Source organism: Protobothrops mucrosquamatus, unplaced genomic scaffold, assembly GCF_001527695.2.
Source record: "Protobothrops mucrosquamatus isolate PMUCROS unplaced genomic scaffold, P.Mucros_1.0 scaffold1399, whole genome shotgun sequence".
Lineage (NCBI taxonomy): Eukaryota > Metazoa > Chordata > Lepidosauria > Squamata > Viperidae > Protobothrops > Protobothrops mucrosquamatus.
Genome location: NW_015387584.1, coordinates 455101 through 481471, shown reverse-complemented (window position 1 = coordinate 481471; position 26371 = coordinate 455101). Strand labels below are relative to the sequence as shown.

General features: G+C 40.1%; 2 protein-coding genes and 1 pseudogene across 2 annotated transcripts; all 3 read left to right on the top strand.

The window, feature by feature from the left end:
* The first annotated feature begins 254 nt into the window (after nucleotides 1–254).
* LOC107292663 (olfactory receptor 9G4-like) lies at nucleotides 255–1207 on the top strand. Its single transcript, XM_015821774.2, has one exon. It carries the CDS (start codon nucleotides 255–257, stop codon nucleotides 1194–1196), a length of 942 nt encoding a protein of 313 aa, XP_015677260.1. The 3' UTR covers nucleotides 1197–1207.
* A 136-nt stretch (nucleotides 1208–1343) lies between these two features.
* On the top strand, nucleotides 1344–8300 carry LOC114922950 (annotated as a pseudogene).
* Nucleotides 8301–13736: 5436 nt separating this feature from the next.
* On the top strand, nucleotides 13737–24837 carry MS4A15 (membrane spanning 4-domains A15). Its single transcript, XM_015821785.1, has 7 exons — nucleotides 13737–13872; nucleotides 16551–16732; nucleotides 17747–17863; nucleotides 18409–18465; nucleotides 20572–20718; nucleotides 23383–23499; nucleotides 24383–24837. The coding sequence occupies exons 2-7, from the start codon at nucleotides 16553–16555 to the stop codon at nucleotides 24389–24391; spliced, it is 627 nt and encodes a 208-aa protein (XP_015677271.1). The 5' UTR covers nucleotides 13737–13872; nucleotides 16551–16552; the 3' UTR covers nucleotides 24392–24837.
* Nucleotides 24838–26371: the final 1534 nt, after the last annotated feature.

Below are 26371 nucleotides of genomic sequence, written 5' to 3'. Positions count from 1 at the left end.
TACTCATGTATGCTGAGATCTACATTCAGAAAGAGTTGGAAAAGCTCACAGGACCTACATCCTGTAAATGGTTATAGAACATTAAAAAAGCAGAAGCAAAATCAGTTTGGGGCAACATTGGCAAAATTGTACCAAGGCTGTTGGGGGTTCGACACATCCTTCAAAAGTTTTGAATGAATTCTCTATTCCTGGACTGACATCTGCCAAATTTTTAGTTTTCTTTCCTCTGTAAACAGGTTGTGCTTACGAAAACAATGGAAATGAAAAGCAATCAGACATTGGTTACGGATTTTGTCCTGGTTGGGTTTACAACAGACCCATTTCTACGCATAATCTTCTTTGTGCTGTTCTTGGTCTCCTACACCCTAACATTGATTGGGAACTTGGGTCTCATGGCCCTGATCTACCTGGATTCCTGCTTGCACACACCCATGTACTTCTTTGTGGGCAACCTTTCCTTCCTGGATATCTGGTACTCCTCAGTCTACACTCCTCGGATTTTGTCTGACTGTGTGTCCATGAACAATCACATGTCCCTTGCTGGTTGCACAGCCCAGTTCTTCTTCTCTGCTGGCTTGACCTATAGTGAATGCTTCTTACTGGCCTTCATGGCCTATGACCGCTTTGTGGCCATCTGCAACCCACTCCTTTATGCTACTGCCATGCCCAAAAAGCTTTGCATCCAGTTGGTGATAGGTTCCTACATAGCTGGTTTTGCCAATGCCATTGCACATGCTGGTAACACCTTTCGGCTACGTTTTTGTGGGAAAAATATCATCAACCACTACTTTTGTGATGTGATGCCACTTGTGAAGATGGCCTGTGATGACACACAGGTATATGAACTCATTCTGGCTGCTCTTATTGGTAGTAATATGTTAGCAACCACATTTGTGATCCTGAGCTCCTATATTGGTATTGGGGCAGCCATAGTCCGCATCCGCTCGGCTGCAGGGAGACACAAAGCTTTCTTCACTTGCTCTGCTCACTTGGTTTCAGTCACCCTCTTCTACGGTTCCATTCTAATTATGTATTGCAGACCCCACTCTCAACACACTCCAAATTCAGACAAGGCAAATGCATTGTTCTATACGGTAGTCAACCCCCTGGTCAACCCTTTAATTTACAGCTTACGCAACAAAGATGTGAAGGCAGCCTTCAAGAAAGTCTGGGGGAAATTTGTAGCACACAAATGAATGACAGTGATATATTGTTTATTGAAATTAGTTTGTAGTTGCAGAAATTAGGGTCTAGTTTCTGTAAGCCTCCCTCCCTCCTTATGGTGGAGAGAGGCAGTAGACCAGAGAGATTACTACAGAATAGACATAATCAGAAGGAAATCAATGGACAATAATAAGCTGGAGAAAAAGTTTGACTTTCAGGTAAGTAACAGCGAACTGAAGACAGCTTTGCCATGATGGAATGAAGAGCTGGCGTATAGATTGGCTCTTTATATTCCTCTCCACATAAGGAAAAGATGTCAGGCCCTAAGTACTTTATACAGTTTCTCCTTATGAGGAGACTGCAAAACAGTGGCCCTCTGGCAAGTTTAGAACTCAAGGAAATGCTCAAACCATGGTTGGCACTTTCTAAAAGACACTGGATGCCTCCTTTTCTAATCACTTTCAGTAATTGTTTTTCAGCTATCTGGAATTTGAATCAGGAATTCTGAAAACATCAAGTGAGTTTCCTTCAATCCATTGAATTCCAATGGGAATGATGGTCAGGATGCTCTGTGGTTCCATAAATTGGGTTCTAAAGAACTTATGGTCCAAATGACCATATTTAAATAAAATAATAAAATAAAATAAAATAAAATAAAATATAAAATAAAATAATAAAATATAAAATAAAATAATAAAATATAAAATAATATAAAATAAAATAAAATAATAAAATAATAAAATAATAAAATAATAAAATAAAATAAAATAATAAAATAATAAAATAAAATAATAAAATAATAAAATAAAATAAAATAAAATAAAATAAAATAAAATAAATAAAATAAAATAATAAAATAAAATAAAATAAAATAAAATAAAATAAAATAAAATAAAATAAAATAATAAAATAATAAAATAAAATAAAATAAAATAAAATAAAATAAAATAAAAAATAGGCAGAACAATGGCAGAACAGCAAGGTTTCATGTTTAACAATTGCATAATAATACAATTCCTTCAGAATAATTGGATAATGTGATACGATGAAAACAGTAGCTTGCTTTTCCCAATCACACAACACCACAAAAAGGAAGCAATGTGGAAAATAAGTTCATTCATTTATATTATAGTCAAAAGTTTGTACTAGAAATATTTTGGCCATGTTTAATGCCTGTTTTACCCATAGGAGATTCATCATTTATGAGCAATCAGAAGTCTTTGATTTCTGCAATATTACCTTACTGAGTGGCTTTGGACCATCTTGTCCAGGTCCAATGTACCTGAGAGAGTGGTGTCCATAGGGAGAAAGAGGAGGAACATTATGTATGTTGTCTTGAGCTCCAGAATAAAAGGACAGGATAAATAAGTGAATCAATAGCCAGAGTAGACACAGTTCTACTCTGCTTTGACCAAACTTCACTACAAAGACCATGTCTATTGCTGGGCATCTTTGCTTTGAAAGTTTCCCAAACTGCACTTAAAAGGAAATGTTGTGAAAAGCTGGACACATTTGCCTGGAAAATATAAGATACAAAATGAAATCTGGTAGCAACTTTAAACATTTGAAGGATATGCTGAAGAAGATGGGGTTGATTCTGAGTAAGCAAAGTTGGGGAGTTTTGAGATAGATCTCTACACACAAACATATATCCAAATATCTATGGAGGTTCTCAGTCATCCAGGTATGGTTGTCCCAAAGGTGCTTTTTCAGGAGGCAACTGGACTTTCTTGAACAAGAAAGCCCAGTTGCCTCCTGACAAAGCACCTTTGGGATGTATCCAGATAATCTCCTGACCTACAAAAATGCACACATGTCCCTGCAAAGACAGAGAGATCTATAATCTAGCGGCCTTCACTGGAAGATAAGAGGGAGACACAAGGCTTTCTTGTGCATCTCGGCACAATCGTTCCACTTTGCTGCAACGGCTATTTTCAGCAGCTTCACTGGGAGGAAAAAAGATGCCATGAATTTCCTTTTCCCTTCTGGTGAAAGACAAAAGAAAGTCACTTGTACTTGAACCGCCGCTTTAATACCAGATACAGTACAAGGTTGTGTTAAGCGATTTCTCCCCAATATGGTTTCTTACTTACTAATCATCCATCCATCCCTTTCATTCATTTTACAAGGCTTATAAGCCACTCCAATTGAAATTGTTTGTGAGGGGCCTATTTAAACATATAAAGTGGAAAGAAACCAGCAAGTAAAAGAGGCACAATGCTTATGGGGAAAAGGAAACATAAACAACAAGAATCCAAGAATCTATGGCCTCAAATTATGAAAATGAATGAATGGATTTGCTCTGGAATTTACATTGCATGAATTATTTTTAAACGAGTTTACAGCCAACAAGAACAATATTAGCAACCAGAGGAACTTTTTCTTTTTTGCTTGTACTTATTTGGGGAATATAGAAATGGATGACCAATCCCAACTTAAATGAAATCACTGATTTTTTTTCCCAATGGAAAAAATCTATGGGAAAGAAAATTTCCCAGTAGATGAGCACCTTTCACTTCTATTCCTGGGAATATTGACAAACAAGGCACCGCAATGCAGTTATTATAGGTGTGAAAGGGACAGGGGAAACCTAAGTAAAACTATATTCTCTTTTTTTTTTTTTTAAATAAATTTTTATTGATTTTTCATTGAAAAACAAAAACATAAATCTTTTATCACAATATCAACCAAAAAAGAGTCAACACTAATCAATACATTCACGGACGTGTCCGGTGTCCCCCTTCTGCACCACCCTCTCACTTGCCTACACCTTCCTCCTCCCTATCCTACCACCACTCCTCCTTCCTCCCTCTTTCCTACCTCCCTTTCTCCCTCAACCATCCCGTCAGTGCAGTTGGGGTATCACCGGGCACCTCCTTAGAAAATCATACATATATATACATATAAATCTATAATACCAACCTANCTTTCTGTCTCCAATCATCCATAGTTGGTAATATCTTTTTTTTCCAATTTTGAGCAACTAATGTCCTTGCTGCTGTTATACAATACAACATCAGTGTCATTTCTTTTTGATCCAAATTATCCATGATACCCAATAGAAATAACTGCGGTGTAAATTTTATCTTTTTCTTAAAAATCTGTTGAATATTCCACCAAATCTTGATCCAAAAAGCTTTAACATCCCTACATGTCCACCAGATGTGATAATAAGTAGCATCCATACTACCACATCTCCAACATTTTGGTTGCAAATTCGGATACATGCAAGACAATTTTTGAGGGTCCAAATGCCATTTATAAAACATTTTATAGAAATTTTCCCTTAAATTCTGTGCTTGAGTGAACTTGACATTTCTTACCCAATTTTTTTCCCAAGTTTCCAATTTAATTGGTTCTTGAATATTTTGAGCCCATTTAATCATACAATCTTTAACCAATTCCGTTTCCGAATCAAATTCTATCAAGACACTATATATTCTCCTAATATGGGCTCTACTTTGATCTTTAATCTGTTTTATCAAGTTCACATCTTCTACCATTAAACCCAATTTTTGGTCTATATGCCATCTCTCAACGAGTTGAAGATGTAACAACCAGGACTGGAGTACCTTATCCTGTTTTAACTCTTCCAATGATTTAATTTGCCAGTCCTGTCCTCTTAACATAAGTAAATCTTTATAAACAATACCTTGTAATTTTACTCCCCTTACTATTCCTTGTATTGCATGTTCCGGAATAGCCCACATTGGGACTTTAAAGTTTAACTTATATGAATACTTTTTCCAAACTCTCAAAAGTGCAATCCTTAAAATATGAGATTTAAAAGCCCGATCAATTTTCTTATCAAAAAATAAATAAGCATGCCATCCGTAGTATAAGTCCCAACCCTCAAGTATCAAAATGTCTCTATTAGTTAAATTAATCCAATCACTAATCCAGGTTAATACCACTGCTTCATAATATAATTTTAAATTAGGGGCTTTAAGTCCCCCTCTTTCCCGTGCAAATATTCCATTATGGAACCCCTTGGGTGACTTGGATCAGTCTGACCTACTATTTGGGGTCCTTGTTGCAGGGATAAAATGGAGGGAGACTTCCACATCCATCACCTTGGTTTCCTAGAGCAAAAGTTAAAGAGCAAAAAATAACCTAAGAAGGAAAAGAAGGTTGGCTTTATTCCTTGCTCTGTCTCTCAGTCAACACATGCAGCATCAATAAAGTAAAATTTTGAAATTTTTTAGGGGTGATGTGCCATTTCTGTTATTGGAACAGCAAAGTCTTCAATATTTTTGAGTGGACTTATAATAACTTTAAAACAAAAGACAATGATATAACAATAACCATTTCAAAGCATCTATCTTGTTAACAAATACTTGACAGAGTGTGGTGAATGTAGGACACCGAAATTAATTGTAGCTAACTTGATTTATTGGCCCTTTTTGTTGAAACAGAAATCAAACTGTTGTAGGTGCTTCTGCTGAGAATCCTTGACTTTTGCATGAGAAAAGATTTGCTGGGATAGGTTCCCCAGCAATAATGACGGTGGATGGTCATTATTCTGGATGGACCAGAATAATCTTGGATAGCATCCCAGACATTTTTAAATGAATGAGTTAATCAGCATGCAGATGAAATATAAAAAGGAAAACTGAGAATACTTTGGGAATTATAATAAATGAAAAGACATTTCTGAGAATGTTGTCTAGAAAATTACATGGATTTATTTGTGTAATTTCTATGAGTGAAATCTGATTCAAGGGGGGAAATCATGGTCAGAGAGAAAGCTATGCAAGACTCTAGGAGGGATTTAACGCTCTCAAGGATTCCTTCAACCTTTTGCACCAGCGAAAAGGAATCCCACATGTAGAGATAATAAAGTCAACAGCCAAGGAACAGCTCCTATCACAATTGCTTGACAGCTTATTTTTGCAAAATATCCCGTTTTGAAATGAAGAGAAAAAAAAGAGGCCTTGCTGTCCTGGTGTCTTTTGGAAGAGATCTTCCCTCAGAAGTTTGGGTGCAATTTATTGTTAATTCAGACTTTTAAATTGTTTTAGCAGTTTTAAATTACATATTAAATACTTCTTCCTATTGTTTTATCACAGTTACCACTATTTTAAGAGCTCTGTTATTGTATACTTGTTTAGAGATACTATATTAGATTAATGTTGGACACCATCTTGATTGGATTGCTTGGAAATGCTGCTTAAAATATAGATCATTAGACCTTTGCTAAAAACATTTGGTATCCTCTATTAGAAAAATGTTACACATACCCATTTTCTATTGTTGAAGGAAAAGTCGTCATCATGGTTCAGTCCAAGCCGGGAATAAACAAAATGGCAACTGCTTTAGAAAGAAGGTTGCATTTTATTGGAGAGGAGAGCCAGACAGAAAGATGGCTGTGGAAGAAAAGAGAGAGAGCACATGTAGGGAGCGGGTTTTTATACCCTCTGAAGCCTTTTGTTTGGACTTGTTCCTGTGGCATGAACTTTGACCTGAGTCTGAGTGTGCCCTTTGGTATCTGTGGGTTAATCCTATTATGTCCTGTCTTAGAGTTTGGGTGGGGTATGTAGATTTTAGGTGTTTTTGTCTTCTTAATCTTCTAGCTGGGGGCCTCCAACCTTCCTGGATGGTTTACATCTGCATTTCTACAGAGCTGGTTTCTGCTTGAGGGAGGGAGACTTGGGGCTATTAAGAAAAATTGGACATGCTTTTCTGCCTCTTTAAGATCCTTTGAGGAAATATATTTTTCTGCCCTTTTAATATTTCCTTCTCTGGGGGGCTGACTTCCCACACTATGTTGTGTTCATTACTCAATTTATTATCAAATCTACATTTCAGAAGGTTTTTTTGTTTCCAGAGAAGCAGGAATCAATCCCTTCAATGACAAGGAACTTGGGATGTGAGAGACAAGACAATGACCAAGTGTAGCTCTGAGAAAGGGATAGGGAAAGCTTTTCACAGTCCTTTTTTGAAATGTTTGGTTTAAATGTTTCTTGCTATTGTAGCATATTTCTTTAGGCCAAATTCCATTGCTATATCTGGGCTAAAAATTCTTAATAATTTTTTGTCAATGGCTGGGTTTTGATTTCTGGTTTTCAATAAAGATTCAGATCATCCCTAAAAAGCAAGTGTGATGCTTTATTAGCAATTTTGCTATTTAGCAGAGATTTGTTTTTTTCAAAACATTGGAAGTGGAATCATAGCAATGACAAGTAATAAGGGTAATAACAAATCACTGTGGAAGACCCTCTCCTAATTGACAAAATTATTATTTATTAAACTTGTATGCCACCTGACCCTCAACAATATTTGTTTGTTTGTTTGATGTCTATATGCTGAAATCTGCTTTCGGAAAGGGTTTCAAAACACATAGATTCCAGAGGACCTAATGCAAGAGAGACCTAATGTTATTATTTTTATGTAAAACATACATTCCAGAAAATTCACAGAATGTTCAAAAACCAGAACCAAAATGGGTTTGGAGCAAAATTAGCAACAGTGTATCAAATATGACACAGTGTTTTCAAAACTTCTTTCAAAATCATAGCAGGCCCAAAATTGCAACACTCTTACTTCTTTTCCTTCCTAAACAGATCAAGTTTATGAAAATAATGGAAGGTGAAGACAATTGGACACTGGTTACTGATTTTGTCTTAGTTGGATTTACAACAGATCTATTTCTATGCATAACCTTCTTTGTGATGTTCTTGGTTCTTGGTCATCTACTTCCTAACATTGATTGGGAACCTGGGATTCCCGGTTGCACACACCCATGTACTTCTTTGTGGGTAGCCTTTCCTTCCTGAATATCTAGAATTCTTTGGTCTACACTCCTCAGATTTTATATGACTGTGTATCCAAGCACAACCACATGTCCTTCACTGGTTGTACAGCCCAGTTTTTCTTTGCTGCTGGAATGGGCTGGAGTGAATGCTTCCTACTGGCCTTCATGATCTATGACCACTTTGTGGCCATTTGCAACCCACTCCTTCACAACACTGCCATGCCCAAGAAACTCTGTGTCCTGTTCCATTGCACACACCAGTAACATGTTCCACCTATGCTTCCATGGTAGTAATATCATCAACCATTACTTGTGTGATGTGCCACCACTTGTGAAGATGGCCTGTGACAACACAAGAGTAAAAGAATATGAGCTCATATGAACTTTCTGCTTAGGCACCAGTAGAGTCCTCTGGAGCCTGGTCTGAGTCATAGTTCTCAGTTTCTAGGAAAGAAAGGGAAGAGAAAGTCATGTGGTGGGGGGCAGAGAAATAAAATAACTGACAAACCTTGCAAAAAACTGGTGTATTGGAGATAGAGTTAGGGAAGAAATAAATAGGCTAGCTCAGTGATGGTGAACCTTTTAGAGGCCGAGGGCCCAAAAACTGGTCCTGCCCCTGCTCCACTCCCTGCCCCGACCCTGCTCTGCCCCCCATCCCCCATCCCGCCTGCCCACAAGACCACTCACCACCTCCAGGGCTCGCTGCAGATTGCCCAGGCAGCCCAGCAGCGCTATGGCGGTCACGCCCTCTGCCCGCGCCCTGCAGCATCAATTGTACATAATGGGGTGTGAGGGCAGAATCTTGTCTACGCTGCCTGGCTGCCATGACCTTGGCTGCGCTGCTCCGTATGGGCCATGCTCGGGGGTGACTTTCCTTCAGGGGGGCTGCTGGAGAGGAGGGGGTCACAGGGGGAGGCAAGGCTGGGGCAATGGCACGTGTGCCCACAGAGAGGGCTCTGAGTGCTGCCCCTGGCACCCGTGCCATAGGTTTGCCACCACTAGGCTAGCTACTTTTTCATCATTGACTTTTTAAGCATCTGTCACAGGGTTCCCCAACTGAGTGGCTGCTCCGTGTGGGCCACGCTCGGGGGTGACTCTCCTTCAGGGGGGCTGCTGGAGAGGAGGGGGTCACAGAGAGGGCGCTGAGTGCCGCCCCTGGCACCCGTGCCATAGGTTCGCCACCACTAGGCTAGCTACTTTTTCATCATTGACTTTTTAAGCATCTGTCACAGGGTTCCCCAACTTAGTGGCTGCTCCGTGTGGGCCACGCTCAGGGGTGACTCTCCTTCAGGGGGGCTGCTGGAGAGGAGGGGGTCACAGAGAGGGCTCTGAGTACCACCCCTGGCACCCGTGCCATAGGTTCGCCACCACTGGGCTAGCTACTTTTTCATCATTGACTTTTTAAGCATCTGTCACAGGGTTCCCCAACTTGGTGGCTCTGCTCATGCTCACTGGGCCTTGCACAGGCAAAGTGAGAATGTTTGCAAAAGTCATTTCCTGCTTGCCTGGGAAGGCAGCAGCTGCTTTGCACAGGTAAAGAGGGAAGCCAAGCACAGATTTTAGCAGTGCTCCCCCTTTGCCTGTGCAAGTTTGACCAGCTTTATTGTTTTCAGTTTTAATGTGATTCTTTTCTAATACCTCCCGGTAGAATCTAATGCACACAGAACATCCCAGTATGATGAGAAAGCAGCCAAAGTTGTTTGTAAGCCATGGTTGGTCACTTTTTTTTTAATGGGGGGAGGGGGGATGTTTCTTTAAGTAAACCATGTCGTAGTAAAATGTATAAACTCAGTCTTAATGTATCACATTTTGGGGGTGCCATATTGAGGGAGGCTTATATTATTTGGAGAAAGAAAGGAAATTCAGGATTAAGGGGGAAAAAAGTCATATCATGTAGGGAGAAGTCTTCCTGAAGATCTTCACAAGAGGGTAAATTGGACAGTAGCTTCAACTGGTTAATTTGCTTGGATCCTTTTCAAAAAGAGGAATAGATACTTGCTGATCTTTTCCCGTTTCTCATGTACTTTCATTGTTTGTGCAAACACTTAATCTCCCCTTCCTGTTCTCACAGATCTCTGCTGTTGGTAGAGGAAGCTTGGAGCTCTCTAGAGTAGACTCCTTTGGGATCGACCTCCCTTTACTCCCAGCCTAACCAAGAAATTTGGCAGGTCTTTTCACCCAAGAATATAGTATTGGATCCAAGTTTCCCAAACCTCATTACCACTGATTGCTTCTTTAAATGGGAAACATGCAGCATGAAAGAACAATTCAAGGACCACATTTTGGAAGACATAGGCTCTGCCTCCAAGTAGTTTTCTGTCCCCCAACCTTGTTCTTTTTTTCTATTTGTCAGTATTATATTTTAATTGAAATTTGGTTGGTTAGTTTTCTTTGGTTTGTTACAAGCTGCTCAAAGTTGGGCAGCCATATAACTTCTTTAAAATAAATATAATTAATGCTATCCCAAATAAAAAGTAAATTAATTAAAAGTCACAAAAACAACAGCTGAAATTATCGTTCTACCCACTTAGAAGATTTAGCTGAAGTGTAAAGTCTTGATTTTCTTCCTGGTGCAATGCCCAAGAAAATGCATTTCATAGTCTGGGCTCTTACCTGCACTGAGACATTCTCTTACATGGATTGTATTGCAATACAATCTAGTGTTGCCATATTGTAATATCTTGCAATACTTTGATGGTGTTATTAAGATTCTCTGCAGTGGGGCAAACCATCCTTCAGTGATTAGGAGCTTTAGGTCATTCACTGTTTTTTTAACCCAATGTCCCTCACAGGGACTGTCTTTCAGCGACACTGAATGCCTCTTAGTGCTAACTACTGCTAACGTTGGATGTTTTGCTTTGACAACAGTTGGAGATGCAACCATTTTCTTCTTATGTTTTACTCTTAGAGTTAGAGTTAGATGATGCTGGGGGGGAGGAATGTGCATGAGAGTTTTAGCTAGACATAACAATACTGGACCTAGTGTGTGAACCAAGGTTATTGAAATAAGAGATGATAAGAATTGGTGGGCTGGAGAACTGGAGGGAAAGCCTGCATTTCAAACTAATTGGAGAATGTGATTTATGACAGTTAATTGGAGGAGGGAATTATGCTTTGATACTATGTGCTCAGGGGAGGGGAATTCAGTTTTTGGCTTCGATTATGTTAGTGCCAACCCTATGCTTCTCTAATAAAGATTCTTTAAGGTAAACAATGCCTCAAAGTTCTTTGAAGAGTTTCATCTGTCGGAACCATGACACTTAGGCTGTTAGAGGAAAGGAAGGATATTAGGCTAACATAAGTTATATTTATGCAATATTTACTGTAACACTGGAGGAGAGCAATATCTGAGTTCCTCATAAAATTACATAACAGAGCAATGAAAGATGTATCTGGAATTTCCCTAAACAATTGTTAGAAAGCACTCTCCAAGCAACTAGGGAGCCAGCTTGATCTTGTGATTAAGGCACGAGGCTAGAAAGTGGGAGCCTTAGCCATGAAAACCAGCTGGGTGATTTGGGGCCAGTCATTGTCTCTCAGCCCAATTCACCTCACAGGGTTGTTGTTGTGGGGAAAATAGGAGAAGGGAGGTTATGTTGGATATGTTTGCCACTTTGATTTATTTGCAAATATAATAAAGGTAGAATACAAATAAACAAACAAACAAACAGCAGGATTTACTTCTCAATAAATGCCTATTCCAAATTTCTTTAGCAGAACATTCTCCAGATCTTTTCAGACCTCAATAGCTCAAGTTACCAGATAATAAACATTTTCACCATTTTGGCTGGGAATTGCCACATTTGGAGAATGCCAAGTTGCAGAAGGCTAACATCTAGGGTGGGACTGTGAATCTTTTAATAAAAATAAATAAATCCATATTAAATGTATGTGCAGAATAACTGCATTATTGATTAATGTTTAAGGCCTTTCAAAGCTCAAGGCCTAGTTCTCTGCAGGACTGCCTTATTCAATGATACCTAACATCTGATTAGATCTAGGACAGGGGTAGGCAACCTTGGCTCTTTTATGACTCATGGACTTCAACTCCCAGAATTCCTAAGCCAGCTGGCTCAGGAATTCTGGGAGTTGAAGTCCACGAGTCATAAAAGAGCCAATGTTGCCTACCCCTGATCTAGGACATCAGACTTACCACAGGTCTTAAGGTTAATATGTATCAGCTTCCCTAGGTAGCTCAGACAGGAAATTTGATCAGATGAGCTCCTTCTAATTTATTGTAAAGCTACATAAACAGAATCTTGCAAGTCTAAAAGTACAATCTCCCACCCTCTCCTTTACAGCCTCTCCTTTACAGCCTGAGAACTTGGGCTGTTTCCCAAGGCAATATCTCTTTCGCCATCTTCCATTTCCACATAACCTCACAACATGTCATCTTGTGGACCTCGGAAATGGGCTCTTTGTATGTGGGCCCCTCCCCTACTAGTCTATGTGATTGAATCTTCTCCAAAATCTAAATAGCTTTGGCCCTTTTTGTTTGTTTGTCTGTTTAGAGAAGCCTTTAAAATCTTTCTTTTTTAGCAGGCCTTTCGCTACAGTGATTTTGGATTTTATTCCTTGGGGCTTGTTGTTTTCTTCCCTGATAAACAGAGATTGGCAGTTGTTGATGCTTGTCGTTGTTTTCTACTTATTTCACTGTTTTAACATATTGTATGCAGCCTAGACTCGCTTAGATCAGCATTTTTCAACTTTGGCAGTTTTCAAATGCGTTCTGAAAGCTGCCAAGATTGAGAAATACTGATTTACATTATTGTGATAGTTTACAAAATGAAGAAATGTTTTTGAGCTAGAAGGCAGAACTTGGCTTAGCAATGCAGCTTGTTGGGAAATCCTTGGGCAAGTCTCCCTCTCTCCGCCCTACAGCTACCCCATCGCTCAGCATGATAATATTCAACCATTTGGAGGGCTGATGGGGAGCTGTCTAGAGACATCTCTTAGCCTTCCGCAAAGAGTCAAAACTTGGCTGGAGGGCCGTGCTTGAGGGATACAGAGGCCCACACAACCATGGGGCAGGCTGACCCCAGGACACCTTCTCCCCCCCCCCACTTATTAACAACTGCTAATCCTCCATCTTGGAATTCCTCACCTTTTGAAATCTTAAATTAAGTCAGAGTTTAATGTTAATTTTATTAATTATATTGTCTATGAAGATTCTCAGTCCTCCAGGCCCTGGTTGTCCCAAAGGTGTTTTTTCAGGAGGCACCTGGACTTTCTTGTTTTTCTCATCCAAGAAGCTCCTTCAGCTCTGACTGGATGGTGGTGGTCCTTCCATTCCCCACCTTCCAGTCAGAGCTGAAGAAGCTTCTTGGATGAGAAGCGAAATGTCTTCAAAGAAAAACAAGAAAGTCCAGTTGCCTCCTAAAACAGCATCTCTGGGATATTAATTATATTGTACACTGCCCAGAGCGGTTAAGAATTAGGAAATTAGAAAATAGTTACGTGCATGCATGCATACATACATACATACATGCATACATACATGCATCCATAAATACACACACCAAGTTTTTAAAGCAACATTTCCATAAAGTATCACATAAACGTTTATTAGGAATAAAGTCATTTCTCGATCGGAGCAGCTGGTGTTCGCATTCTCCTCCTCCTCTTCTATGTCACAATCTTTTGGCGACGCTACATTAGTAACCATTCCGAGAAATGCCCCCCTTCCCCCCCCCCCAAAAAAGGAGCCGCTTTCGGGAGCCAATGCGCGCGCGCGCAAACCCGAGATTCGGCGTTTCGCCGCCCCTGCTGGCCTCCGTTCCCTTTGCTTTCCCGGAAAAGCGATGCGAGCGAAACTGTCATCGAGGGGTACCGCCCGCCGCTGCCTGGCCTCGGGAGAGGGAAGCTGACGCGGGGAACGAAAGGGTTTTCTTCCTGCGGCAGCTGCCGAGCGAGAACTGCAAGCTTAGAGAAGGGAAGAAGCGACTCTCTGGCGGGTGAGCATCTCCATCCCGGCTACTTCTGGACCGGCGTTATGTTTTCCCGTGGGCGGAAGGAGCGGGCGTGGTGAAACCAAGAAACGACGCGGGGGATCAGAGAGCCGCGTTGCTTCCTGCGGGCGAAGCCAAGTCAGAGCACGGACCTAACATTCAGTTATGATCTTCTTGGCTAGATTTTTATTAGCGGCAGTGTAGTGGAGAAAGAGTAGGGATTTCAGCTGTCCTCTTCTTCAGAGGAGACAGCAAGCGCAGAGCCCCCCCCCCTCCCCCGTGGTATTGGGATCGAAGTTGGACAGGAAAGGGTTCCGCGTTCTGCACACTACCTTCGAGACCGCCTTCTGCCACAGATTACCTCCCATCGGCCTGTACACTCCCACAGGGTGGGTCTCCTCAGGGTGCCGTCGGCCAGACAGTGCCGGCTGGCGACCCCAAGGGGGAGGGCCTTCTCTGTGGGAGCTCCCACCCTCTGGAATGAGCTGCCCCCAGAGATCAGGGTGATCCCTGATCTCCCTTCCTTCCNAATAATAATAATAATAATAATAATAATAATAATAATAATAATAATAATAATAGTGTCCAGAATGGAATTTCATTAATTTGGCAATTTGTCCTCAAAAGGTGGACTTTTGCAGCAGTGTTGTTCGTAAATTGATTATTAAAAATCTGGCCTCAGTAGTTGTGCTTTGGGAGAGCCAAGGTAGATGAGATCCCGTCCGCAGATGTGATTGGCTTTTAAAAAGTAAATAGCGGGTGTACAGATCGATTCCGCTTTGGAGCATTGGTGTGGTCCTCTATCCCCGTACACAGGCTAACCATCTGGATTGGGCCTTGCTGTTTGCTTTGAAAAGTCCATTAACGTAGTTGCTCTTTGCGTTAATCTCATCTCTTCCAGGTCAACTCTATGGTTCTGCAACATTTCCAGTTATATGCTGCCATTTTCATTTCCTTTCAGTTAGACTACACTAGACTAGACTAGAGCTGGAAGGGACCTTGGAGGTCTTCTAGTCCAGCCCCCTGCTCAAGCAGAAGAATCTGTACAATTTTAGATAAGTGACTATCTAGTCTCATCTTAAAAACCTCCAGTGATGGAGCGCCCACGATTTTTGAAGGCAAGCTGTTCCACTGGTTAATTGTCCTCACTGTTAGGAAGTTTCTCCTTAATTCCAGGTTGCTTCTCTCTTTGGTCAGTTTCCAACCATTGTTTCTTGTCTTGCCCTCTGGTGCCTTGGAGAGTAATTTGACCCCCTCTTCTTTGTGGCAGCCCCTCAAATACTGGAATACTGCTTTCACATCACCCCTATTTCATCTTTTCTTTAGACTAGGCCAAACCCAAATCCTGCAGCCGTTCTTCATATGTTTTAGTCTCCAGGCCTTTGATCATGAATTAAGCAACTCACATACATGATGAACAGGTTGACTGGAGTGTTTTTCCTTAATACCAAAAATGAAACATGAAATGTCTGTGGAGATGGTGAAATCAATTCCTAAAGAGGAAGAAATAGAAAATGTTCTTTCTAAAAACTTGTTTTGCTTTATCATCAATAAGAGGGCCAGGAAATACACTGTTGTTCTCTTAACTGCTAAAAAGCTTCCAGATGGAGGGCTTCTGAATGATGACATGAATGAGGTGGGTCAGTTACACATGAAAAATAATGAAATATGGAAACCTTCTGGATTAGTATGAATGCAGTAAAAATTACACAATAATTGACTGGAAACATCATAAATACAGGCTGGATTCCTACATTTCATTAAGCCAAAATGGGAATCATTTAGCTTGAGCTTAGCTTGCTGTCTGAGCCCACCAAATTGCCCCTTATTCAATACAGGTAGTTCTTGACATTTGACCAGTTAAAATTAGAACTTTTGTTGCTAAATGATGTCATAAAGTGAGTAACGTCCTGTTTTACAACCTTTTTTGCCATGGTTGTTAAGCGATACACATGGTTATATGAACGAGGTGGATGAATTACACATGGAAAATAATGAAATATGGAAACCCTTTGGTTTCCTATGAATGCAGTAAGAAATTGTACAATAAAACCTTTGATTGGAAGCGCCAATCACTCCTAAAAGTAATCAACTTGTGATCAGATTTGGAATTTGCTACTATGGTTTAATGAAGTTAGTGTTTCTTTGTTAGAGGTAGAGTCTTGGTGGCAAAACTGAAGTGGCTTATTAAGTTGGATGCCAGTTCAGCCCTGGACCTACCACTCTTCTTCACTCTGTTAATGACTTTGGTAAATAGGTAGCAGAAATGCTTACCACATTTGTAAATGATACAAAAATTAATATACCCCCTCTGAGAAAAACTGAAAATGATCTGGGTAAAGTTAGATAAATGGGCTAAAATTAACAACATTGTATTTAATGAGTGTAAAATTCTCGGAAATAGAAATCAAACCAACAGAGGTAGGATGGGAGGATATTAGGCTTGGTAACAGTATTGGTGAAAAATTTCCTGGAATACTAATTGATTGGAATCTGAGCCAGTTTGTTCTAGTGGTTAAGGCACCAGGCTAGAAAGTAGTATGATGTATCAAATATAATGGGAAAACAATTCCACTATTTTTTGAAATGGTCAGATTCATTTTAAATATGGGTTCACCCAGATTCTTATAAACTGGAACACATTCATTTTGGCTCTTGGTAACTATGCATTTTGTTTTCTTCAGAAATGGCCAGCACTGTGACAGAGCATGGAAATGTGAGGATCATCACTCAAACAGTCCCACAGACAGGCTCTGTGCCAACACCGGCAGCTACAGTCAGAGTGGTTGACTCTGCTTCCGGGGCATCTCAGTTTGCACTAACCCATAACAAAAAGATCAAGAATACTCTGCTCAATGTGATTGGGGTAAGGCCCTCTAGATTTATCCAACTAAGCCCAAATTCTGTGAAGGCCTCCACATTTCTCTGTGTGAGACAATTCAGATCCTCAATGCTGTTCAAGTAAGACTTTTTAACAAATGGAATTATAAGTAGAATCACAGACTCTTTTCATTTTTAAATAATTATGCTAGTGTCTGAAAGGTACACTAAATTTTAGTTCCTTATGTAGAGGGAGAGCATGGTTTAATCCTTCCTCTCTCCATTCCTGAATTCTATCGTAGTAGAACTTATTACCTGGACTGCTACCATCCACATTTTTTGCCTAATCCCTAAATAAGAAGCTCGTACTCCAAAGATATTACAGCTATTTTTGTGTTAATATGCTTTTAGCAGATAGTTTTGCTACTGTATTACTTCTATTGGGATTGTTGGTAACCAGATACAGTATAGAAGAATAACCTTGGATTCCTCACAAACCTATAAAAATCTTTGGTTTTGGACAGCCTTGAAGACAAACTCCTACTTTTTAGCATGGCATCCCTAAAAAATTTAGTATTGCAAGGCCCCTCTTAATGGCTTGGTTTTTCCTTAACCAATGCTCAAAGTCCACTCTATGTTTCTTTTTTAAAAAGTGAGGATTATATTTAAAAAAAGGAAAGCCAAAGGAGGAGGGGGCAGCACAAGGAGGGCACTGGATGATCTCTCTCCAGCTACAGCCCCTGCAAATCATCTTGAATCTATGCTGAAATCCCAAGAACATATTTAAATTCACCATTTAGTTGAAATGATGGTAGTGATTTTATTTATAATTCTGAGTTGATTTTCGTCTCCCCCCACTCCCCATTGCTTAATATTTCTGTCTTATCCAAAATACTCTTTCCAATAGAGGAAAAACTTGATTTCGTAGGATATTTCTCATTAAAACTTTTGACATTGGGGATCGCATAGTACAAAATATACCTTGGGTCTGTTAAATGGTGATGTTGATGCTTTAGATATCTAAATACATTGCTTGCACCCTCTTTCTTTTTTCCTTCAGATCATGCAGATTGCTTTTGGGGTTACCCACGTGAGCTTTGGCATTGCCCTGACAGCAGCTCAAAAAAGCTTCAGCGTCACTGTGCAAAGTGGCATTTACTTCTGGATTGGGGTCCTGGTAAGCAAACTTTTTGAGGGGCACAAAGGTTTACCCATCTTCAGTCTATAGAAGCTTCTGTAGGGTTCTATATAGTTTCAGAATCAGGGAGAGATCTAGCAACCCCCCCTCCCAAGTAGACAATATATTTGTTCAGCACAAACTTTTCCTGACACCTTTTTCCCCCCAACTTGATGCTTTCCAGATATCTTTGAATTCAGCTCTCATAATATCAGTGTTGGTTAGAAAATAGTGAAGTTAAAATCCAATGCAAGCCAAAGACATCAGGTTAAGGGATACTTTTTTTCACATAGAGGACTTTTTAAGTTTCTGAGCGTATTACGTTTCTGAGCAAATTCAACTGGCATGCCTTAACCTACTCCTAAGGGAAACTGGAATAGGCCTTTTCTCATCTTTTAGTTGCCTTCAATTCTTAGTGCTTGAATAAGGAAGAGGGATGTAAATTTAATTTATAAATGTTTAATTTGATTCTAGGAGCACTGGTTCTACAATGTAAAATAGGCTTGCCCTCATAACCTGCTATTTGTTTTTCTTTGCTTCTGTAGCTCTTGATCACTGGGTCTTTGTTGGTAGAAGTTGAGAAAAGACAATCTGTTCAACTAGTAAGTATATCCCCAGATTTATCAGTCTGGCTTTGTTTTTCCTCACTCAGGTAAAGCTACCGTAGAATGGTGGCCAAGGTAAATTTCAGTACTTGAACAAAAAAATGCTGAATTATAATAATGTATAGGAAAAAGAGAAGGAGGTTTACATCATGAAAGCAAGACAAAAGTGCTCACAATAGATAATAAAAGAAACTATAGGTAGTGTAATTTGGAGTTTATAGGCAGGTGCAGAGCCATTTCTCATGGCCAAATTAAAGTATTTTCCATCAATTCTTGAACTGGCAGAAAATTATGCTAGCATAAAATTTGCTATCCCCAAAACGTCATCCTGCAGAGATACAAAACTAGCAAATTGTGCTCTTTATCTATGACAAATTGGTGGATTTTGCTCTCACCAAATCACTCTCTTGATGACATGGGATGACAAGGAGGAGGAGGAGGAGGAGGAGGGGGAGGAGGAGGAGAAGAAGAAGACGAAGAAGAAGAAGAAGAAGAAGAAGAAGAAGAAGAAGAAGAAGAAGAAGAAGAAGAAGAAGAAGAAGAAGAAGAAGAAGAAGAAGAAGAAGAAGAAGAAGAAGAAGAAGAAGAAGAGGAAGAGGAAGAGGAGGAGGAGGAGGAGGAGGAGGAGAAGGAGAAGGAGAAGGAGAAGGAGAAGGAGAAGGAGGAGAAGAAGAAAAAGAAGAAAAAGAAGAAAAAGAAGAATGGTTAGCCAGTTTTTAAAAGTTGCTCACAAATGCTTCGCATGGATGCATTCAAAAGGAGTCTGTCAGTTGATATCCGCTGATCATTGGCATTCTTTCTGATTGCTAACAAGCACTGAGGAGAATTGGGCTGTGAAATAGTAGAGAGAGAGAGAGCTGGTTTCACTACTTCACCATGCTGCTCCCATCCACCCTTGCAGCCCACTAATCAGCTGCTGTTTGGGTTGATCCATGTCTCTGGGATAGGGATTAAATTATGATTGCTCCAATGAGCTTATGGATGTATAATTTCTTCCTATTAGTAGAAACCAGGTTGCAGAATTACTGACATGCTATCATTTCACTATTTTAGCTTTTAAGAGGCAAGGAGAGGCAATATGCAGGAGAAAAATAGCCAGATACCAGGTGTGGGAGGGAAAGGGGTGGCATGGGTTATGGAAGATATTGGAGCAGCTCAGGTCAGGAGAAATGCAAGTGGGTGGGCTGGGAAAGGTGTGGGGGGATCCTTCCTCCTTGTTCCTGTTCTGTCCCAGCCTATGTGAGTCCTTGTTAAGCTCACAAGGAGAAACCCCTCTTCCAACAAGCAGGCTGGAACCACAGGAAAAAAACGAATCCCCTTTTATTATTTACAGACCTGAATAAATGTCCAAGTCAAACAAAACACAGTTCACTGAAACTTGATTCCTTAAGACAAACGGTTGCCTTCAGCAACCAGCATCTCCCACACCTTCCCTTTTATTATGCAGCAAGGGGTGTGCCTTCTCCTTTGCCTTTGGAGCCGCCCCATTGCATTCCTCTGCCCGACTCTCTTTTCTTGCTGGCGTTTACATGCATCCTGGATATCTTCCAGCTCTGAGTCATCACTGTCCAACTCAGCCTCCCAGCACAGCTGTGTCTCAGCCTGAGTGCGAGTAGAGGGGCCAGGTTCCTCCTCAGACTGTAAGTCTGGAAGCTCCTCAGAGCCTTCCTCTGATTCTGATGTCACTCCAGGCCCCTCCTCCTCTAATTCCTCTGATTCAGCTGCCAGGTCCACTGGCTGATGAGGAATCACAACAGTTCCTTCCCCTTTCCCATACCAGCTGCTGCCAGAAGAGGGGAAGGGAGCAAAGGGTTGCAAGTCTGGCTGGGAAACTGTCACAGAATATTGAAAATGAAGATCATGTGACTGGAGCAGCAGCCCATCAGTACAGCAGCAGCCAGTAGCACTGAAGCAGCCACAACATTCTCAAATTTCATTTGGGAGACATGAGTCCTATATTTTGGATTCATTCTGTAAGTTAGCCCATTCAAAAATTGTTGCCCTATGATGCACCATTTTGCCTGGTTAAAGGTCATGACGATATAATACTAAGAGTTACACAAGATGTATAACAACTAACATTTATCTAATATATTGATGTAGGTGAAATCTGCTTTCTTTGCCAACTTGATATTTTGTGTCGCTGGATTGATTGCAATAGTCCTACATGGTATTGAGATTGCACAAACTGTTAAAGAAGGAAACCCATGTGACTTGAACCCCAGTCTCTACTGCCGAAATTATCATCAGGTAAATTCCTGACCTCCCTTCATGTGTTCGTAGCTGCAATTGAAATGATTCTGACATAGTAAGATTCAGACCTTAAAAGACTGTTCAACTTGTCTAAATTTAGTATAGATATGAGCCCTGTTCTCCATTATGGGATTTATTTTGTTTTGTTTTGTACTTTTTTCTGTCACTTGCAGAACTACAGATATTTTTAACTGAAAAAAAACACATTGACTGAGTTAACATATTACATAAAGCATGATTTCCCTAATGATTTACCATGATTTGATAAGTAAACTGCAAATAAATACACACAACATTCTAAGAGACAAATTAGTGTTAACAATTCACAGTGGTTGAGTTCACACAGGATACTAAATCAAAATTAAACATTATTTCTCAGTGTAGTGTCTAAATTCAATTACTTTATTCTTTCTATATTGAGAAACTCATGAAATAATTTCTTGAATTTTGATCTATTCAGCCTTCCCATCTTAGGATTTATTTCTTTTCAACAATTCCCTGCGTATCATCTCCCCGAATGCAGCAGTAATTTTTATGAGTATGACTGTGCATGTACTTTAACACAACAACAAAAAAATACACTAGAATTACAAAATGTTCTCTGGTTCATGTACCCATTGCCCAGAACATCTGCAATAATATCAATAGTTTTGCAATTTGAAAAAATGAAATACATGTGTATTTATAGTGGGTCCATAAATAGAAAAACTTGAAGTCATTGTAATTAATCTCTAAAGAAACCAGATGCTTGGATATTTTCTGTGAGAAAATGTTTAGGATTGCTTCACTTGTGTTTCCCTTTTTTAGAATCACTGAAGGCTTATAGGATTTTTTATGTATGTATGTATAAAATAAAGCTTGTTTGCTGCTAGAAACCTTATCTCATACATACCAATGTGTATTCAGATCAACATCACAGGCCTGTGTCTCTCACTTCAGAGGACATAAAAGTCAGTCATGGCAATTGTCCTACCAAGAAAGTCAGCCCATCTTCATATCTGTTATTTTCAAACATGATAAACATCTCGTTTAGGATTATGAGAGCTTCTAGGGGCTAGGAAAAGCAAGGATCTAGTGATATACAACATCTCTGGGTTTTCTTTACTGATATCTGCAATATTAGAATTTGACTGGCTACATTATATTTTGGGTTCTCAAAAAATCCAGTGTGGATAAAATTGAAGGGAAGCCAAATAATTCCTCATTTTGGTGGAAACAACTGAAATGTTAAATTTAAGTAAAATACTAAGTGTTCTGAAGAAGCCACTTTACAGTTTCTAAATTAACTTGAGCAGCTATGTCAGGGGTAGGCAACCTTGGTTCTTTTATGACTCGTGGACTTCAACTCCCAGAATTCCTGAGCCAGCATGGCTCAGCTTGGAAACCTCTCCCTTTCCCCTCAGCATGGTGGCTCAGGAATTCTGGGAGTTGAAGTCCACGAGTCATAAAAGAGCCAAGGTTGCCTACCCCTGAGCTATGTCAACACACATTTTTTTAAAATGTATCTATGTTGGTGGAAAGCCCATCTATGTTTGTAGCAATAGTTCCGTTACAATGATGATATTTTGAATGGTAGGCAATAATTAAGCTGGTTGAAGAATATATTTGAGGCTGTCAAATGGGACAGAGATTAATGGAAGAGGTGCTGACTCCTACTGCCTATTAAAGTCAGGTCTACTTCAGATGGTAGTGAGGTCTCTGACAAGCAGAAAGAGCAGCTTGTCACCTGGAATATGTCTAGCAGGGTGATTAAAAACTGAATTAATGTGTCAATTTCCTTATTACATTATAGTATAACAACACAGAAACTATTATAAGGAAGCACTGTTTTTCTGTCAGATCAGTCTGGAAGAATAATTACGTTGAAGATCTATGCAACAGCGCTGCCTGCACTGTTCAGTCACTAGCTTAAAGAAAAGATCTCATTTGAAGGGAGCGAGGTGCATCTTGATTGTTTACTGTTTCTTCAGTCTTCATCATAAAAATTTGCTCCATAGTTTTGTAGCCAGAATAAAATGGGAAAGCTAGAAATACAAGGAAGAAGTAAAATAAAAAGAAACTAAAAACCCTGGAAAAGCAAAGAAGCCTATTGTGGGCCACTTTGGAGAAAAAGAAGGAACCCTGCCTTTCTTCGCAAGGGAAGGATAAGTAGACTTGGTGAATGAAGCCATTTCATTCCATGCCCACCTTGGCTACTCAAGGAAGGTGGTGCCCTAGGCAAAAGTCTGAAAAAGGTCTTGTCTTGCATGGGAAGGATGAAGCTGAGGCAAGCAAAAGCCCATCCCCTCAGGCTTCCTGGCTGAGGATCACAGTAGGTGACTCCTGTAGCCTTCACCTGTACCCCGCTTTTTATTTCAGAGGAGCTCAGGCAGTACTCCTGAGTTAGGTGGTACAAAAAGAGCAAATAAGCCCCAAGTTATCAACATATACTAAATTAAACTAAGATTATATTAAGTGTAACTAAATTTAAAAAGTAAATAATTAAGTCATATTTGGATTTTAAGTTAGTTAATTGCTCTCCACTTCACTGATATATGATTTCTTGTAGTCCCAAACAACTATAATGATAATGTTTTCAATTCTATGGTTTATGTAACAGAGGAATTTACAGTCAGGTAGAGTGGTGATGATCAGCACAATTGTATGTGATTTTTCCCACAGATTATATTGTATGGCCTGAACTCTGTGTTCATCATCTTTGTGCTTCTTGAAGTATTCTTGGCTGTCATGGCTGTGATTAGGCTCAAGACTCAAAGGCAACAGATCTATCAACCAATGGTGAGGATAAAAACCCAACTAGCTTGTCTATCTTACTTTTGTCTGGGTTACTGATGTAGCAAATGTAGTCTTAAACCAGGAGCTTTGAGGGGTATAGAGGAGAGCCATGTTAATCAAGGAGCTAGATAAACTGTGTTATCAAGGAGAGATCCAATCTAAAAACTAAGGAAAACATTCCTGACAGTGAGAATGATTAATCAGTGGAACAGCTTGTCTCCAGAAGATGTGGGTGCTCCAACACTGGAGGTTATTAAGAAGAGGTTGGACAGCCATGTGACTGAAATGGTATAGGGCAGGGGTAGTCAACCTTGGCTCTTTTATGACTCGTGGACTTCAACTCCCAGAATTCCTGAGCCAGCTAAGCTGGCTTAGGAATTCTGGGAATTGAAGTCCACGAGTCATAAAAGAGCCAAGGTTGACTACCCCTGGTATAGGGTTTCCTGATTGAGCAGAGATTTTGGACTAGAAGACCTCCAAGGTCCCTTCCAACTCTGTTGGAATTCTGTATAATCCGTAGTAGCAGCAAAAAAAAAAAATCAGAAGAGTTTGATAGTATCTTTCCCATCTAACAAATATTATTAAATCCACATCACTCTATATACGTGATGAAGTAGGCCACAGCTCATGAAAGCTTATGCCTTGTAACAAAATTTGTTAGTTGGAAAAGGTGCACCAGAGCTTCCTTCTGGTTTTCAGGATCTGAGGAGTCTCAAATCCTGAACCTCCTTCTGTTACTATTTAGAGATTCCCAAGTGTTCTCTAGGCATTTTGATTCTACTATTTTGGGAGTTATGCAGAAAAATGAACTTGTTATTCTTGAGCAATTAAGTGGTTAAAAGCCTGTATATTTGCTAGATTAATCTTTATTGTGTGTGTTTTCCAGGCATCATGAAGACAAGTGGTTTCTCTCCTCCTGTCGCACCGTGCTGAATATTTACTCTAGCGGCTTCCCTGGCTTAAAGCTATATGAGTGTGAGCTTCCTACCATCTCTTTACATTTTCAGTAAAGCTTCCCTTCCCTTGCTAAATCCCAAAGATCTGTCTCCACCTAGAAATGGAGAACAAGTTTTGTATTGGTTTATTATGAGCTTCTCCTATATACCATAGGAAAGCCACAGGTCTGTCCCAAACACAAGGCCTGTTACACTCCCTGCATTATGAAATATCCTCTGTAGTTTCATCAACTTGCATATCCTGACAAGAACCAATCTTGATGTGTGCTAGGGGTTCTCAGTGTAGATTTTATCATAGCTTTACCATCATTCCCTTTCATTTTTAACTTTTTGAGGTCTTCATGAAGAAGAGACAGATAATCTGCAAGTGATCTCCCCTCCTCCCCTCTCCCCTCCCCCCCCGCAATAAGAGGCCGTTTGTTTGGAATCGCCTAAAATTTGTATATTTTCATCTGTGTGTTTGTATGAGAGAGAGATTTCGCCAAGTAGGCTTTCTGAGTTTTTTTCAACATTTTTCTTTTTTATAAATAACTATTAAAATTTTAAGATGGCAGAAACTATCGAGAACCAATATTAGAATAAAAAGGAAGAAAGAAAAGAAATAAGAACAGAAAAAAACGCAGAAAAATATAATTTCTGATTTTTTTTACAGCAGCTATATATGCTATACAGTATATGCACATTAAGCTTTTACCCTATAGTTACAACACTGTTTACATTTTTTATAACTACTTTCTAATCATCAAAACAATGTATCGTAATTTCATATTTTTTTTAGTTTCACACAAAAGGTCAATAAAGGTTTCCAATCAGCACTGAACTGTACTATAATGAAAGGCACTGATTAGGAGTCAGAAAAATGGTTAGTGTTTGTACTGAAAGCAGGGAGAGCTGTTCTGCTAAATTAATTTATTTTTGTTGCCCTGGGGTTTAGTTTTACTTTAGTTCAGTGATGGCGAAACTTTTAGAGACTGAGTGCCCAAAAACTGGCCCCGCCTCTGCTCCACCCCCTGCCCCGCCCCTGTCCCACTCCCACTCTGCCCCATCCTGCATGCCCGCAGGGCCACTCACCACCTCCAGGGCCCGCCACAGATCGCCCAGGCAGCCCAGCAGCACCATGGCCACGCCCTCTGCCCACGCCCCGCAGCATCAACTGTGCACGATGGGGCATGAGGGCAGAGTCTTGTCTACGCTGCCTGGCTGCCATGTCCTTGGCTATTCTGCTGCGCATGGGCCACGCTCGGGAGCAGCTCTCCTCCAGGGGGGCTGCTGGTGAGGAGGGGGTCACGGGCAGAGGCAAGGCTGGGGCAACGGCATGTGTGCCCACACAGAGGGCTCCGAGTGCTGCCTCTGGCACCCGTGCCATAGGTTCGCCATCACTGCTTTAGTTTATTAAAGATAATAAAAAAGAGAATGGGAAATACGTTATCAACTAATTAGCAGTGATGTGTTGCCTTTAGGAAAAAAGACCATCCCTGCCAAAGGAGGAATCATTCAATTCATGGCACTGAAGCAACCTATCAGGAGCTTGAATTGAATTTCTTAAACCCTGACCACACTGTGACGTCATACAGAATTATTTCCGAAGGCAAAAGAAACAAATGATTATGGGCCAATTTAGGCATTCAGCAAAAAAGGAATTGCCCAAACACTTCTCTTGCCCCACTTTCTGTAGCAAAGGTTTAGTATTTCATCCTCATGAATACATTAAATGGCCCACAGATCCAATATAACCACTCAGATTGATAATGTCTCTTTTGATCAGATGAATTTTTCTGCTGTTTCACAAAGACTTGGTTGTTTTGTCTTCACAAGCTATTCCCATATGAAATGCTTACTTTTTAATTCAATTCAGTTTTAGAGAAACTTTTGTGCCTGCCCATGTTTAAATTTCACAGTTGATATATACAAAGGTAATG

Excerpts from the sequence above, each read along its gene's own strand:
- LOC107292663 (XM_015821774.2), top strand. The coding sequence starts at position 255 with ATGGAAATGAAAAGCAATCAGACATTGGTTACGGATTTTGTCCTGGTT.
- MS4A15 (XM_015821785.1), top strand. The coding sequence starts at position 16,553 with ATGGCCAGCACTGTGACAGAGCATGGAAATGTGAGGATCATCACTCAA. Across the intron at positions 16,733-17,746 it reads CTCTGCTCAATGTGATTGGG|ATCATGCAGATTGCTTTTGG; the intron begins GTAAGGCCCTCT and ends TTTTTCCTTCAG. Across the intron at positions 18,466-20,571 it reads AAAGACAATCTGTTCAACTA|GTGAAATCTGCTTTCTTTGC; the intron begins GTAAGTATATCC and ends ATATTGATGTAG.